The sequence below is a fragment of the Xenopus tropicalis genome, chromosome 10 (assembly GCF_000004195.4).
Source record: "Xenopus tropicalis strain Nigerian chromosome 10, UCB_Xtro_10.0, whole genome shotgun sequence".
Lineage (NCBI taxonomy): Eukaryota > Metazoa > Chordata > Amphibia > Anura > Pipidae > Xenopus > Xenopus tropicalis.
The window spans coordinates 39,563,432-39,580,536 of record NC_030686.2 but is presented as its reverse complement, the minus strand read 5'-3'; the positions used below and the strand labels follow the sequence as shown (position 1 = coordinate 39,580,536).

The 17,105-nt window shown below is 44.1% G+C and overlaps 1 protein-coding gene across 1 annotated transcript; it reads right to left on the bottom strand.

The window, feature by feature from the left end:
* Positions 1-9: 9 nt before the first annotated feature.
* On the bottom strand, positions 10-13,247 carry emilin3 (elastin microfibril interfacer 3). Its single transcript, XM_002932865.5, has 4 exons — positions 12,447-13,247; positions 7,620-7,742; positions 5,802-6,064; positions 10-4,766 (listed from the first exon to the last, which is right to left on the bottom strand). Exons 1-4 carry the CDS (start codon positions 12,629-12,631, stop codon positions 2,998-3,000), a joined length of 2,340 nt encoding a protein of 779 aa, XP_002932911.3. The 5' UTR covers positions 12,632-13,247; the 3' UTR covers positions 10-2,997.
* Between the last annotated feature and the right edge of the window lie 3,858 nt (positions 13,248-17,105).

Sequence of the window (17,105 nt, the reverse complement as noted above, 5' to 3'; positions counted from 1 at the left end):
AACACCGAATCCAGTTATTTCCACCGTTTTTATTTCGAAACCAGAGAGACACTTCATACTGAACGATATTTAACAAAAAAATACAAAAAAAACCTGACGTTTCATTTTAATAGTGTTCAACAAAGAATATTTAACATTTTTGTAAAAAAACAAACCCCAAATCATAAAACCCACAGGATAAACCCCATGGCTCCTGTGCTGGTTGGATGCTCAAGCCTGAGAGACTGGCAGTGACATTGTGGGGTCCCTGCTAATAAGGGGGCTAAGTGACCCCCCAGCAGTCTATATGCCAATTTCCTAGGGGCACTGCCTCCCAGCCGTGGGTTTGATGCCCCTCTATACATACCCTTAGATATATTATGGTGACTTGCTGTTAGTATTTTTTTCAGATTTTGTGAAGCGGAAGCTTTTTTTTTTTTTTTTCCAGGTGCTGTCCAGGTTTAACATTGAAATGATTATATGGTTGCTAGGGTCCCACTACCCTAGCAACCAAACTGTTAAGGGTAGCTTTGCATCTGGGCATGCATAGGCTATAGTGGGAGATAATTCTGGTGGATGAAGGCTTATTGGCCCTTGCTGCTGGGGTCAGCGCCCAATGAGGGAGGCAATAGTAAGGTGCCCGTGTATGTGTATGGCCTGTTCTATGGGATCCATCCCAATGATATCAGAGAGGGGTGGCACAACTAAACAGTGCGCAGCACCTAGTCCAAGTAGCTGCCGGGGCATCAGGTTGACCCAAGTGACACTTTGGTATCGAGCCAGCAGACACACACCTGCACTGTGATTTCTGAGCAGTTGCTGAACTACAAGTCCCAGAATCCTCTACACCCAGAAGCAGTGTCCCACTATAACTCTATATTCACATAACTGGCTTTTTATAGCTTTGGTAGCGCCCATTCATTATTGTGCAAATGAGATGCCACCCCTCATTCACTCGGTTCATCTTTGGGTCAGTGGTGCATTTGTTAAAGGGGAAGCGTAACGCATTGGGCCGGCAGGGACTGGAGAGAGAACCCAGGGTTAGAGATAAGGGACTGCACTAGAGTGCTCTAGTTGGGCGACTTCCTGCAGTTGCTTGAACCTCCAGCATCTGCCAATTGACAACGACTGGAGGGCTACACCTATATTCTGTGTATAAAGATAACATGAGTGATTTGCAGCTACTTGCAGTCCATGTGGCTTTCTCCATAAAAAACAATGTAACCTGTTTGTTTTTTTCTGGCTGCAAGAAATCAGCTGGGTAACAGAGCCAAGCCAGGCTGTTTCTTTGCCTGCATGTTACATGTAACAGACATTGGGGCTCAATTACTGGGAATTACTGGGATTACTGAGACTGGGCAAATTTGCACCTGGGCAGTAGCCCATAGCAATCAATTGGTGATGGAGCCCAAGGACTGACTGCCCAGCTGGGGGCAGGGAATGGGGGCAGCCTCTGGGTGCCGTCATTAGAAACCCACCGCTGTGATTGGCTGCTATTGGCAACTGTACTCGTGCAATTTAGTACCTCTGTAAATGAGCCCCATTACATCATATCCGCAAAATTCCTGTTACTGACATGGGATTCGTTAGAACTTGGAATGTACGAAATGGGTGAATCTCCTATTAATTACCCAGCGGCAACAATAAAATCTGAAGGGGTGGTTCACCTTTAACTTTTTAATTGATCTTCATTAATTATTTTTTTTTAGAGTTTTTTTAAATTATTTCTTCTTCTTATAACTCTTTGCAGCTTTCAAACAGGGGTCAGTGACCCCAGCAGCCAAAAAACTATTTTTTAATACTTATTTTTCTATTCAGCCCCTCTCCTATTCATATATCAGTCTCTCATCCAAACCACACCCTGGTTGCTAAGGTCATTTGGACCCTAGCAACCAGATAGCTGCTGAAACTCCAAACAGGAGAGCTGCTGAACACACACTGAAATAATTAAAAAAAACTACAAATAATAAAAAATGAAGACCAATTGCAAATTTTCTTCATACTAAAGGTTAACTCAAAGGGAAACAACCCCTTTAAACAGAGGAGATGACTTTGAATAAACAGGGGCAATTCGTATTGATACAGACCCCCTTAGGCACATATAGTCTTACGTTCCTGAGGGTTAAAAGAACATAACTTTAATAAAATTCCTCAATATTGCTTCAGATGTTGCACAATCCCATTAATAAAAAAGAAGAGATAACTGAAGAGGAAAAGGTTACAAAAAGGGTTTTTTTCCAGGGCCCAGGTAATGAGCAGTCAGTCACCCTTTACCCTATTGGATAATAAACCCACTGCCACCCCTAGGCATACAACTGTCTATTTTCTCCCATATTCCAGCAGGGGGCGCCTGTGCAACACAGAAAGGTATGAAATACAGCTGAATGCTATTTATTAGCCAGACCTATGACTAGCCATGCGTTGCTGAGGATGATGGGAGTCCTTGCTTAGCAACAACGGGAGAACTATGGCTTTGGCATCCATGGTCTTCCTGAAATAAAGAATAACAGAGTATGGGAATGTGCGGAATGGGCTGATAGTGATCTATTATCTGCAAGCCCCCAGCATGCCAGTCTTGGCACAGTCCCGGCGTCACTCTTTTGTTTCCCCCAGACATGTTATTATATCTGAGTTTCCTTTTGCATTGTATTCCCCAAGAAAAACAAGAACATAACAGCACAGTGTTGTAACAAGGCACCGCGTATTAAGGTTTACTTTTAGATAAATAAGGGGGGGGGGGGGGGGGACAGAGAAGCACAATGTGGGAGTCTATAGATAAAGGCACAGCTGAGACACCCCCCTTTATATAGATGTATAATGCCCTAGCACCAAACGCTCTTCTTTCTCCCACGCAGCAGGTTGGTCTGTCCGCTCAGTCTGATCTACTAACCACAGTATCAAGGTTTGTTGTTTAATGTTCCCTCCTGTGTGCAGTTCCCCATAGGTGTATATCAGTGCCTAACCTCATAGTTCTTTTCAAGGCACCCAAGAATGTTGTGTCCACCCAGTTGTTTCCTGCTATTTTGCCCCTGGTGTGGCAGCAGTGGTAGGTGGCAGTGCTAAGCTTGGTGCCTGCTGGTGTCTGAGGGAAGCCAAATCTTGCTCGTGGGAGGCCAGAGTACTGTTAATATGATCCAAGTAGCTTAAGAGGTTTGTTTCATGCCCATGGCAAGAGCCCTCCACTTGCTTTAACCTTCGCTCAACTTGAGACACCTCCCCCTTTAGGTCTCGAGCAATGACCTGGCAGGTTCCCATCTGCCCTGCAAGTCGAGCCTTAATCCTTTCCATGTCCCCACGTAGACCCAGTAGTTGTGCTCGACCAGTACGGATCTGGGAGCCTTGGCCCTCCACCTGGCCTTGCACAGTAATTAACTCTTCGTTTAGACGGCTTCCCCGCTCCTCGGCTGTGGTGTTCACCTGGACAACAGTATCTGCGTACTTATTAACTGTTTCCTCCAGGCCGTGTACGGAACGTCCCACACTCCGCAGATTTACCTGTAGGAGAGTGATTTCCCCTTGCAAGGCCTCTTCCTTCTGCATTTCAAGATGCCTTTGAATGCCCAAGATAGTATTGTTTAGGTGGTTCAGTTGGGTGCGAAGGTCTTGGCCCTGGTCGCGGCATTGTGAAAGCTCATTGTGGATGTCAGTGATGGACTCGCCACCAGGCACAGAACATCCAGCAGCACACAGTTCCTCTACAGTAGTCAACCGGCCCTGAATTGTAGCAAGCCCATCCATACCCTCCCTACGCAACTCGGAGATCTGGGCATCAAGCAACGGCATCACAGCCCCGTCCAGTGGAATTGTGGCATTGCCCAGCTCTCCCACTGCAGTGAGCAGTCTCTCCTCCAGAACTCTCATCTTATCATCTACAGAGACTTTTACTCCATCCAGTTCAGCCAGGAAATGACCACTCTCCCCTCCTTCCTGGCAGCACCTCCTAACGCCTTCCTCTGTAAGGTTCACTCTGCTTTCAATGTCATCCAACCTCATATTAGCTTGAGGTTCTACCATAAGTCGTGCAATCTCCACATCCAGTTTTTGGCTCAAACTATGGTGGTCTTCAGTGAGCTGTCGCAACCCACGTTCTAATTCTTCTACACGTTTAATAAGACCCTCAATTCTTCCACAACACCCTTCAGGGGCACTAAACCCAATCACTTTGGCATTCATAGCGGACATCTCCCTTCTCATCTCCACTTCTCTGCCATCCATTTCCTGCTGAATCCTATGAGATGCAGCTTGCTCCCCATCTATGCATTCTTTCTTCACTGCTTGCACCTTGACATCGCATGCCCCCTGGATATTCTGTAGACGTGTCTCTAGTCCTTCCAGCAGTTGTGCTCTGGTCTCGGCTAATTTACCTTCTAGATACTGATCCAGCAGTTCAGTGGAAGTGAGGGGAGATGGCTTTGCTGCTTCCAGAAGGTGCTTCAGTTGGGCTTCATGTCCCAGCACCATCCCATTGACCTCATCCAGCAGTTCAGTCTTGGTGCGCAAAATGTCAGCCACCTCACTTACCCTTCCAGAGATGTCTCCAGGGATGTGGGGTGCTTCAGCCAGTGCATCAGGGATCACACCAAATCCCACAGAGGAATGTGAGGCGGAACTGGGGCTGTTGATAAGGGAACCAATCATCTTGTTTGTATCCTCTTGGATAGAAAGGCGTAGGGAATCTCCCAAACCGGTGACCACTCCCTGCAGACTTTCATAAGACTGAGAGAGACGTCGGACATCTTCCTCCACACGGTCCAGACGTTCTCCAAATATAGGAGCCATCTTCCGACCTGCAAGGGGAACATTAGAACCTTAGAGACTTTGTCACAGGTTCATAAAAAATAGGAATCTGTGGCACATTTATATAAATGTTTTGCGGGTATAAGGGGATATCTGATTTGGAGCTCAACAAGACCTACAAAACCTTAGAACACTTCACAAAAGAGGCTGCTCTGTTTACATTATAGACCAAGCTATGGAATCACATGACCATGCTTAGTGGCACCAAGGCTAGGAACCCTGGTTTTCAATGGTGGGGATGACTAATCTTTTGTCAGTGTTGCTCGGGGCTCTTTAGTGTAGAATGAAATTTGTATGGGCAAATTAAACAGAAAGATGATATCAATGTGACACATCTACTGAGTGGGTCACAGGTTGTATATTGGCAGAGGAGACATTTTATGCCTGACTACATGATCCCAGCCAAGGGGTTCGGAGGAGTTCTGATGTGGTGTTAGCTTTCGTGGTATGCTCTGAATCTGCTGGCTGGGTGACTTGGATCCCTTAACGTAATGTTGCACATCAAAGTGCTAGACAATGTGGAGCTGTCAGTACTGGCCTGAACTCGTACTTACATGATCAGACATGGCTTGAAAAGGTCAAGCCTGCAAGAGCTTAGAGTCCCAACCACAATCCCAGAGTCAGAACCACAAATGCAGACATGTGCTACACATATTGCTTCGACTATGGCCAAAAAAACAAGGAGGAATTCAGAACTTAATTATTTTTTTTTTTAACTTTAGAGCCTCCTTAAGCTTGCTCATATTTTGAGGGACTATATCATGAGGTCTTGACTGGCTGGGGATGCTGAGAGCTTCAGTATGAAATAGCTGGAAGTTAGGTTTCACAGCCTTGTTTAAGTATGTCCATATGCCCTTGAGAAAATAGGACAGCTAGAAGGTCCTACACATAGGACAGCTAGAAGGTCCTACACATAGGAAAACTAGAAGGTCCTACACAGATGTTAAATCATGGGGTTTCTGTATCTAATTGACTAATTTACCTTGTTTACCAAACCATTAGACATGTGCTGTTATACTACTTACCAAAGCCATTTTTGCTTGGTGGAATGGGTGCCCCTGGAAGGACCTCTGGCTGCAGCTTATTGTACATTGGAGGGCTCTGGGGTGGAGGGAAAGGCATGTGTGCTGGGCCAGCTTTAGGTCCTTGGTAGGGTGGCAGGAAACCAGACTGAGGGGTGGATCCATCCTGGCATGAATCTCCAGTCTGTCCGGGGCAGCAGCGCCACTGTAGTTCAGTCACAACCTTGTAGCCAATCTTGTACTTAGGCCTGTAGAGTGTCCTATAGCTGTGGAGGAATGAGGGAGTGGGGTCAGTTATTTGGATGAGGGAGGCATAGGTGTAGGTGAAGAATTTATCCCATTTGTCCATCCCCAAAGAAAACAGGGTTGCAGCCTGCACTGGTAAGTTATCAGTGGTGTTAGCCTACTCTGGTTATTGGAACTGTCCCGAGCAAGAGAGAGAGGTGTATCAGGGTGCACCTAGATCATGGCGCTTGCGCACTTTATCTCTAGCACCTTAGTGGCTCTGCTCTTTTACCCCAGACCTTGGGTGTATTTGATGTTTTAATCCATCTAAAAGGCTAGGGCTGTCAAAGCCACTTTTTATGGATTTGTTTCAGTTAGCACTGATCTAGAGGGGAGATGTGTGGCCATTAGGCTCCTTCTCCCTCCTCCAGGCCACACTGTGGGTGCAAAAGACTTGGAACCTCTTTGGAGGTCATTTGTTTTTCCTTTCCCCTTAAAGGCCATGAGGCTGTAAGGGACTGGCTAAAGGGACCCCACAGCCTTAAGGGGAAGGGGATCTGGAGACCCTTGCCTCCTGTGGGCCTTTTGGATGATGGCCCATGGAGCAAGTCAGTTGCCCATGATAGATCTCTGCTACCGTGGCAACTAATCACTCCGAAATGCATTTCCACCAGCAACGATGGGAGTTGCCAGTGGAAGGCCTGTACTGTACATTGCTTCAGCTTTCCGAAGTCATGCTAAGATTTCTCCTACAGGCAACTTTGCACGACTTTGGAAAGCTGAAGCTATAAGAAGACCTTTCCACTGGCGACTCCTGTTGTTGTCGGTGGAAAGTCTTTTCGGAACGGTTAGTCGACCGTGGTAGCAGAGATCTATTGCGGGTGACTAACTGACCCCATGGGCCTTTGGCTGGGGAGGTTGGGGATGAAGGGTCTGCCCTAGTGTTCGGATGAAGGCAGGCCTAAGGACTTTAGGACATTTTGCACCTTTTGGCCAGGTGACCTTGGAGTTTTGGGACTTTAGAAACCCGGTCCAATGCAGCCCTTTGCACTGTGTTGCACTTGAAGCATTTCAATTAAAAAAAAAGAAGGGTATTTTCTTTCTACCCTGGTCATGGTCTCATAAATGATGCTTTCAAGAGGCCTGTGTCCAGCTTTAAGAACCTCAAAACATACCCTTTCCCACTATTCTAAGGTGCAGGGGACCTTGATTCTCTGGATTTTTTGTGGCCTTGTTGCTTGTAAGCCAACATGGCAAATGCTTTCTTGCTTAGCAGAAGACCATTTTGTGTTTATGAGAGGGGTGAGTGTCCCTCTGTAAGGTTAGCTGGGGTAATTAGGGAATCTATTAAGGGTCACTGAGAGCCAGCATGCTAGCGCCAAAAGGTTGTTTCTGCTATGCAGGTGGTCTATGCCAGTGACGCCACTGCTGATGTCACCAAGTCTGAATAGGTTAGCAGGGAAGGGCTCAGTACGGTTAGTAAAGCATGTGGGTCAGGGGAAACTTGCCCTCGTGCCACCCACTTTGTAAATTAGTCACGCCTTTTCTAATTGGTGACCTTTTCTGCTGGTTAATTGAGCAAATGTATGCACTCACACAACGGTCCCTCGACACTTGGGTCCCCAGGCACATTTGAGATACTCGGCCTTGATATATGGTTCCGATCCATCCTGCTGTGTGCAGGTCACGTTCTTCTCTACAACATACATACACAAGTTCCTGGAACAAGAAGAGGGTGATGATTAGAGAGGAGGTAGAGAAGTAGGGAGGAAATGTACCCGACGATGCTGGGGTATCAGGTAGCTGGCCAGAGTACTGGAGCCCAGATCTTTATTAAAGGCCAGATAATGAATATATTGCTCCGCCTACTGATACTGGGGTACTTATATACTGATAAAAAATTCCCTGCTTAGCCTACTGATACTGGGGTACTAATATACTGATAATAAATACCCTGCTCAGCCTACTGATACTGGGGTACTAATATACTGATAATAAATACCCTGCTCAGCCTACTGATACTGGGGTACTAATATACTGATAATAAATACCCTGCTCAGCCTACTGATACTGGGGTACTTATATACTGATAATGAATACCCTGCCCAGCCTACTGATACTGGGGTACTTATGTACTGATAATGAATACCCTTCTCAGCCTACTGATACTGGGGTACTTATATACTGATAATGAATACCCTGCCCAGCCTACTGATACTGGGGGTACTTATATACTGATAATGAATACCCTTCTCAGCCTACTGATACTGGGGTACTTATATACTGATAATGAATACCCTGCCCAGCCTACTGATACTGGGGGTACTTATATACTGATAATGAATACCCTTCTCAGCCTACTCATACTGGGGTACTTATATACTGATAATGAATACCCTGCCCAGCCTACTGATACTGGGGGTACTTATGTACTGATAATGAATACCCTTCTCAGCCTACTGATACTGGGGTACTTATATACTGATAATAAACAACCTGCTCAGCCTACTGATACTGGGGTACTTATATACTGATAATAAACAACCTGCTCAGCCTACTGATACTGGGGTACTTATATACTGATAATAAACAACCTGCTCAGCCTACTGATACTGGGGTACTTATATACTGATAATAAACAACCTGCTCAGTCTACTGATACTGGGGGTACTTATATACTGATAATGAATACCCTTCTCAGCCTACTGATACTGGGGTACTTATATACTGATAACAAACAACCTGCTCAGCCTACTGATACTGGGGGTACTTATATACTGATAATGAATACCCTTCTCAGCCTACTGATACTGGGGTACTTATATACTGATAACAAACAACCTGCTCAGCCTACTGATACTGGGGTACTTATATACTGATAACAAACAACCTGCTCAGCCTACTGATACTGGGGTACTTATATACTGATAATAAATACCCTGCTCAGCCTACTGATACTAGGGTACTTATATACTGATAATGAATACCCTTCTCAGCCTACTGATACTGGGGTACTTATATACTGATAATAAACAACCTGCTCAGCCTACTGATACTAGGGTACTTATATACTGATAATGAATACCCTTCTCAGCCTACTGATACTGGGGTACTTATATAGTGTTAAGAAATACCCCACTCAGCCTACTGATACTGGGGTAATGATAATACTGATAATAAATATCCCGCTCAGTTTACTAATACTGGGGTACTTGTACTTTTTTTTTAGCAATGAAAACACCACTTGTAAAAAATGTACACAACTAACAAACACAGGGTTTCAGATCGGCAGAACACCAGAACTCTCCGCTGTTCCTGAACTGAATGGCTGTGGATTTGGCACCGCGGATCATAATGACACAGGAAATAATACGTCACTTGCCAGGAGAAGTCAGTTTAGTATATAAACCATTACTAATGTATATTCTATAGTGCACTATACTGGCTTCTCTATGCAGCCACAATGCCCTGCAATATATGTTAACCCTGTCAGTCCAACTACACCAGCCAGCAGCTGCATCAGAGAGGTTCATAAGGGCTCAGAACACCTGGAAGACATTGGAATTACAAGACTCGACCTCCAAACATTCTACAGTATGGATAATAGACATGTTATATGATGATGGTCATGTGACTGACACAAGTGCCACACTCTCCATTCTTTCCAGTGATTAGATCTGAATTGCGGACAGTTAAATGGTTTACATATATATATGAATGCACTTTCATCAGAAATGCCCCCCTTCAGAGAAACTTGTAATAACCACAGATTGGTTTCATTAAGGCAAAAATATATTATTTGTGTAATGATGCCCAGCTGGGTGTAAGGGCATTATATCGATATATATATATAGGGGGTAGAGGGAGGAAAAATTACACTTGTTATGACCTTAAGGTACCTTGTTTACCCCTGGAGCTGGCACTTTTTACAATGGTGTGACATGCATGGCTAGCTACTCAGATTTCTCCAGCGGCGGCTGCTGTCTGCTGGGATCTGACACTGATCTTTGAAGAAAGGACGCACGCTAGATTGCTTACACCTCTCAGCACAATGGGCAATTTAAAGTCAAAATTGCTTGCCAAGGGTGCTTTCATCTTGCTACGCCCTGTGTCGCCGCTATACATGAATGGCAGCAATGTCAATGAATCCCATGTCATAAGGGTTAGAATGATCCAATCCTGGGTCACACTATGCTCTGAGCAAAGCATAGACATTTTATTTTATGGAAAACAAGTAGTTAAAGGGCAAATATTCAGCAGTGAGTCTTTCCTAGTCTCCCTTACTGACTGGAGTTGAAGGGGGCTCAGCAATGACACAGTGGGAATGGGCAGATTGGGGCTGGAATTGGGTGGGTTGGGGGATAGCTGCTGTGCGTTGGGGCAAATCAGGGGCGTGCAATAGGGCAGAATGTATAAATACACTGCCGGTAAATGTAATACTGGTGATTTGCAAGCTCAGCTGGTGAATTATTGGCCAGGTTGCAACCCTACCGGTTGAGGTTCTGGCTGATGCACAGTTTTAACGTGCAAAATAGATCTTCCCCTGGTATTTAGAAGGGCTACTAAAAAATATTCTGTTCCAGTCACAGGTTCAAGTCATGCATGAGGCATGGTAAGAAACTGTAGGAATAGAAAACAGCCCCCTACCGGGGGCACTTCTTGTTTAAAAACAGTTAGTTTGGCTGAGAAGGATCTGAGAATTCCCTCTGGGGGTGCCAAGTAGGGGGCAGCATTGAGAGCCCCAGGTAGTAGGATGCTGCAGACCACCCCTATCTAATTATCTAACCGTTGTCTGTCCCTAGACTTCAATGTTAGCTGGTATCTCCCCCCCACCAGCCACCTAGCATGTGTTTCCATATATATATATCCATACACATGGATATGAAGTTAAGCTGTGACTCCTCTCACTTCTACATCTGCTGATGTTCCCTTCATGCACTGGGAAGATGCCCCAGCATCAATTGCCCACTACAGAGTGTGCCAATGTTTGGATCATGCTGGCAGACCAATTAATATTTTAAAATGTCATATAGGCACCCAGAGAATATTTGGTTTAGATAATCGGCCCCTAAACTAAGGTTAATAAGTTGCTGGCCCAATCTGACAATATATATATATATACACTTATTAAATAACTGTTCTGTACACGGACTGTATATACACACTGAGAATAGACATACTGCTCTGTATAAGGACTGTATATATACACTGAGAATAGACATACTGCTCTGTATAAGGACTGTATATACACACTGAGAATAGACATACTGCTCTGTATAAGGACTGTATATACACACTGAGAATAGACATACTGCTCTGTATAAGGACTGTATATACACACTGAGAATAGACATACTGCTCTGTATAAGGACTGTATATATACACTGAGAATAGACATACTGCTCTGTATAAGGACTGTATATACACACTGAGAATAGACATACTGCTCTGTATAAGGACTGTATATATACACTGAGAATAGACATACTGCTCTGTATAAGGACTGTATATATACACTGAGAATAGACATACTGCTCTGTATAAGGACTGTATATATACACTGAGAATAGACATACTGCTCTGTATAAGGACTGTATATACACACTGAGAATAGACATACTGCTCTGTATAAGGACTGTATATATACGCTGAGAATAGACATACTGCTCTGTATAAGGACTGTATATATACGCTGAGAATAGACATACTGCTCTGTATAAGGACTGTATATACACACTGAGAATAGACATACTGCTCTGTATAAGGACTGTATATACACACTGAGAATAGACATACTGCTCTGTATAAGGACTGTATATACACACTGAGAATAGACATACTGCTCTGTATAAGGACTGTATATATACCGTAAACTGAGAATAGACATACTGCTCTGTATAAAGACTATATATATACATACACTGAGACATTCTGCTCTGTATAAGACCAAAAACAGCTGCTCCGTATAACAATGGTGTATGCCTATAACACCAGTGAGTAACAGACATGATACTGAGCGTGTATCAGTGATTGCCGTTACATTAATATGTATTTATGCTCAGTTTTTGTGCTGCTGAGTAACTGTATAATGGATAACCCTAGATGATGAAGAGCACATGTGATGATGTATCATTCATTTCCAACCTGTGACTCTCCATCAGTTCTCAAACTACAACTCCCACCGTCCCACCACAGTCGATACTGGTAGTTGAAGTTCAAGAACAGCAAGAGATGTATGCCCCCTGGCATATATACCAGTAATGAACATGCTCCATTCCATAATTCAAATGCACATCCCACCTATACAGGGATAAACAGCTGGAGCAGCACATACACATATCTACAGCGCATATCTGACAGTGAGAAGAATCTGGTAAATACGTTGCAGCCCTATAAGGTAGTAAAGATGCTAAATGGATTTACCTGTGTTTCCCAATAGGCTTGCCGTAGTGCTGAGGCTGGGAGCCCGAGGTATACAGGTTGTGAATGAATCTTCCTGAGGCTGGCGGTGGGTAATATGTGCCTTTGGCATCCACTAAGGAAGGGAGAATGGCCAGCCAGTAAAGGATGGCAATGCCAAGTAAGGGTCTGTGTTCTGCCCCCTGCATTGTACCAGAGAATGGAGGTGCTCTAACTGGCACAATGCAGAAGTTGTATGTCTGTGAGTGGACTTGGGGCTCTTGGTTCCCTTGCACAATCCAGGGACTTCTTTTCCTTAGAGATGCTGGGAGCCAGTCTATTCCCCTTGGCACAATTACAGAGTCCTTGTCCTTGATAGCAGCTTCAGGACTCCAGTGGTGAGCCAGCTGCCAAGTGCTCTTCCCAAACTGCAACTGTCTGTGTCCTTGGCTCTGGCTGACAGTCTCTTAGTGTGACAGCTTTGGCTAAGGTTGCTGGTTTAGGCAAACACTATGTCCATCTTTTTTCTTATTCCCCCTCTCTTTCTCTCTTTGCTTCCCACGTTTCGCTCTGTCACTAGGTCTGTTCTCACTTTTGCTCTCCAAGTTAATTTTGAATTCTCTCCTCCCCTCTCTTTCCCTCTCTTATTACACTTGCCTTATGCCTTTCTTTTTAGCCTGCTTCTTCTCTCTTCTTTCTCTCTTCTCTCCCTGATTCTTTCTCTCTTTACTCCCCAATAGATTCTTTAGCCCTATGTCCTGTGTTCCTCTCTCCTATGCTACCTCTCTCCTTCTGTCCCTGTGTCCCTGTCAGCTCCTCACAGCTCCCTCTATACCCCAGACCCAGTGTAGGAGGAGGGGGGATTGGGGTGGGAGAGAGGTGGAGCCTGCACGAGTAGAATAATATACCCCCCTACTCTGCCCTTTCCTGAAGCTGTATTACCTCTGCCAGCAGCAATATGAGAGCTGGCACTTCATGTCACATTCAGGCGCCCTGCACCCATGCATTGCTAGAATGCACCAAGGCATGCACAAGTACATGCATGCACACGTAGACAAGGAAATTTAGAGAACACATGTAAAGATGCTCATATCTGCCAACTATCCCAAATTTCCAGGAACCGTCCTAAATCCTGGCTCCCTGCCCCAGAATCCTCTTGTCCCTGGCCCAGAATCCTCTTGCACCAGGTTTTACAGTAGGACGCTAACCCCAAACCTTATTTAGGTTGCTGTGAGCCAACGTGGGGGGAATGTTAAGTAGAAATCCCCTTCTTTCCAAGGCACCTAATAAACACATACTTGTTGCAAGTCTTTGTTGTTCCTTTAAGAAACCTCCGCTTCAACCCCATATTTAGCACTCTATAAATTCCCCCTTAGCGCTTGTTATTAAACTATTCATAGACTCGGGGATCTTCCTGACGCAGGTTTACAGAGCACTAATGACTGCAGTAACTCTTTTCTTTGGCTCATTTTATCATAGTAATATATAATGGTGGACAGGTAGGGCAGCAACTGCGGTGTAAAGATGTAAAGATGCCGTTCTACAGTGAATCTCTGGGCACACACCCAGCCTTTACTTAATGCCGCCACCCCTTGCTCCATTGGCTTCATTGCCACCCTTTCTCTGGGAATTACCTTTCCTTTCAATAGGAATTAAGTATAAATTGCCTCCCCGCCATGATATTATAGGGCCGGTGTTGCCCTGTAAAGTATATAATGGTACAACCCATTCAAGGTTAGGGCAGCCATGAAAAGAGTAGCATGATTAGAGAGACTAGTTTGAGTTAAGTCCAAGGCCAAGTGAGCAAGCCACAGGTTAAGGATCACTGCCCTAAATGTACAGTAGGAATATTAGTTTCTTTTGTGCACAGAACATTCCTTCTCTGTGCACTTGCAGTCACGTGTGAGTATATATAGCAAATAATGTACCCCCTATGGTATAAGGATAAGGATAAGTATAAGGATATTATAAGTCATTGAGGAGTTCCACAAGGCAGAAGGCTGAGTGCTTTTATACACTTTCATATCCTTATATTTTACAACAGGGGTTACATTATTTATTATAATACACACATTTTAGTGAATCACGTGACAGAAATGACATCACTAAGCACCGAGTATAACTGATGACATCACCAAGCACCATCTATCTATCATCTATCTATCTATCTATCTATCTATCTATCTATCATCTATCTATATCAATAAATATATATTTATGGCTCTTGTGTATTATATCTGTCTATCTATCAATATTTATATAGACATATATACATATATGCACATTTAAATGGTTTTCAGTCAAATTCCTGTATATACTGTAGGACATAATTACATAGCCTACTGTGTGAAATGAACATTCCTTATTCCTATTTTTGTATTTATACCATTGTGGAACTTGGAAGCTTCTATGCTGCTTTCTTTGGCAAGAGCTTTCTATTTTTCTTCTAGAAAATAATTATCATCAACGGCGCCCCTAGTGGCCAAAGGCACGCTATTGTCGTCTATAGGAAAATGCAAACGGCAAAGCAGCTCCCAGTCATAGTCATAAAAGAAAAAATGCAGAGAAGGTACAATCAGTGGATGATTTACAGTCGATTTCAGCTATATTAAATGGAAGATAAATTCTTCTTATGAAGCATAGTATTACTTTTTCTATGAGGGGTCCCGGTCAGCGTCACTATAAACAAAAAAGTTAACAAGTCTTTTTCACTTCTCCCTGCCAGCTGCAGCACTGTATAAAAACATGGTGGCCCCTTTGTTACAAGGAATTGGCTTGTGTGTATGGATTGTAAGCTTTCCCCTCTGTAACACTGTCTGGTATCCACGAAGAAGCAATAGAAATGCTAGTAAAAGTCTCCACGGTACATATATTAAATGGAAAATTGGTCAACAACCCATCTCGGGCCCCAGGCATCTACCATTTAAGACTATCCCAGTGGGGTAACTAGACAGTACTGGGTCCCCCTAACTTTAATAATAAGGTGGGGGTGTATTTGGCTGAGCTGCTGAAAGAGGGCTTTGTGAGGTCCAAGCGCTAGGGTTGGGGGCAGATGTAAGCAAATGGGGGCTAGAAGGCGGGGTGCAGGGGCAAATATTATTGCCTTGGGCTACAATATTACTTTGTCTGGCTCTGGGGATAAGACATGTTTCAAACATAAACTGGAATGTCTTAGTTATTAATTACTACAGCCTGTGCCCCTGGGCCCCAAATGCTATGTCGCCTGCCCAGAAGGGACTGGGGGGCTAGTGGGGGATTACCATATAGCAGATCCCTGCGGCCATGGGGTCTTCTGTATGGTAGTTACCCCATTGCACAGTTATGCCCCTGCATAAAACCTACATACGTATCTTTTTATTCTTATTCATGTTAAAACCCAGTAACCTTCAGTACCCCTTCCCATTGCATTTACTATATTAATATACATACATAATTACATTGTAGAGGAGCTTGAAAAAAGACACATGTCCATCAAGTTACACCTGCACCATAGATTCAACATTTGCCAGGTTTTCCTCTACAGGAAAACAAGGTTTTAAGGCAACCCGGGGTACTAGTTAATGTCACTGTAGCCAGTGCATTAAGTACATTATAGGGCAAATGTACTAATATTCGAGAAAAATTCTTCCCCCCCTTTGTCCCTGCCTTATGAAAAAAAAATCCCCATATGTATGAAAATATTGGCATATGTACTGGATGTCCCTATAATGCACTGCTACATTATATGTAGGTGCTATATACTGTACATAAAGGATAATAACACACTGAATACAGGTGAGTGCAGGTTCTATAGAGCACATGGATATAAAGTGACTTACAATCAGATGGCAGTGTGTATTTATGTATGTAATTGTGTATGTATATTACAATCATGTGATTAGATAAATACCAGCTATAATTTCTGTTAATGAAGTTAGAAACCATAAGGTTGTGATTTAATTATCTGGGTCGGTTATTTGAGAACCTAGAAAAGTTTCTTGTTTGTTCAGGGTGGTTTGCATTCAGCCGTTGCTGGGGGGATGCTGGGAGAGCTGGGGGGTTGCCAGTAGGAAATTCAGTGATATCTTTCTTTTCTGAATTTGGGGACCCCAACTTTGTTATACTTTCTTTAATGATACAGGTCCTTCATCTGACTCAACTATAAAACCCTATAAAAAGACTTGATCCACATTATTATCCTCCAGGCTATTTCTATCCTCTTATCTACAGAAATAGCCTCTCCATTTGCAAATTCTCTGTCCCTCTCCCTCCACTGGACACAATAATGGATAATGCAGACAATTAAAAGAATATATGGTCTCTTCCCAGAGAACAGTGGAATCAGCACTGGCTGTAGGGACAGTTCCAAGGTCCCATAACCTGCCCAAGCCCTCGGCCACCCCTATCACTCACACAGGCACTGGACATGGCAGATTGACGTGAGTCCATGGTATGTGCATAGCTGGGTGTGCTAAGGACAATCCCAGAATTCCGCACCTTCCTGTCACCAAACAGAGACGTCTGTCTCTTTCATGGCGGCATCTCTTTCATCAGCTGAGCAAACAGCAGCGGCACTGGGACAGACTATTGCCACATGGGTAACAAGTGAGTGGGGGGGCCCAGAGTACAGAATGAAGGTACAGTGGAGATGGGCATTGCAATAAGAAAGTTATGTGTTTGTGTGTGTGGGGGGGGGCTATTTAA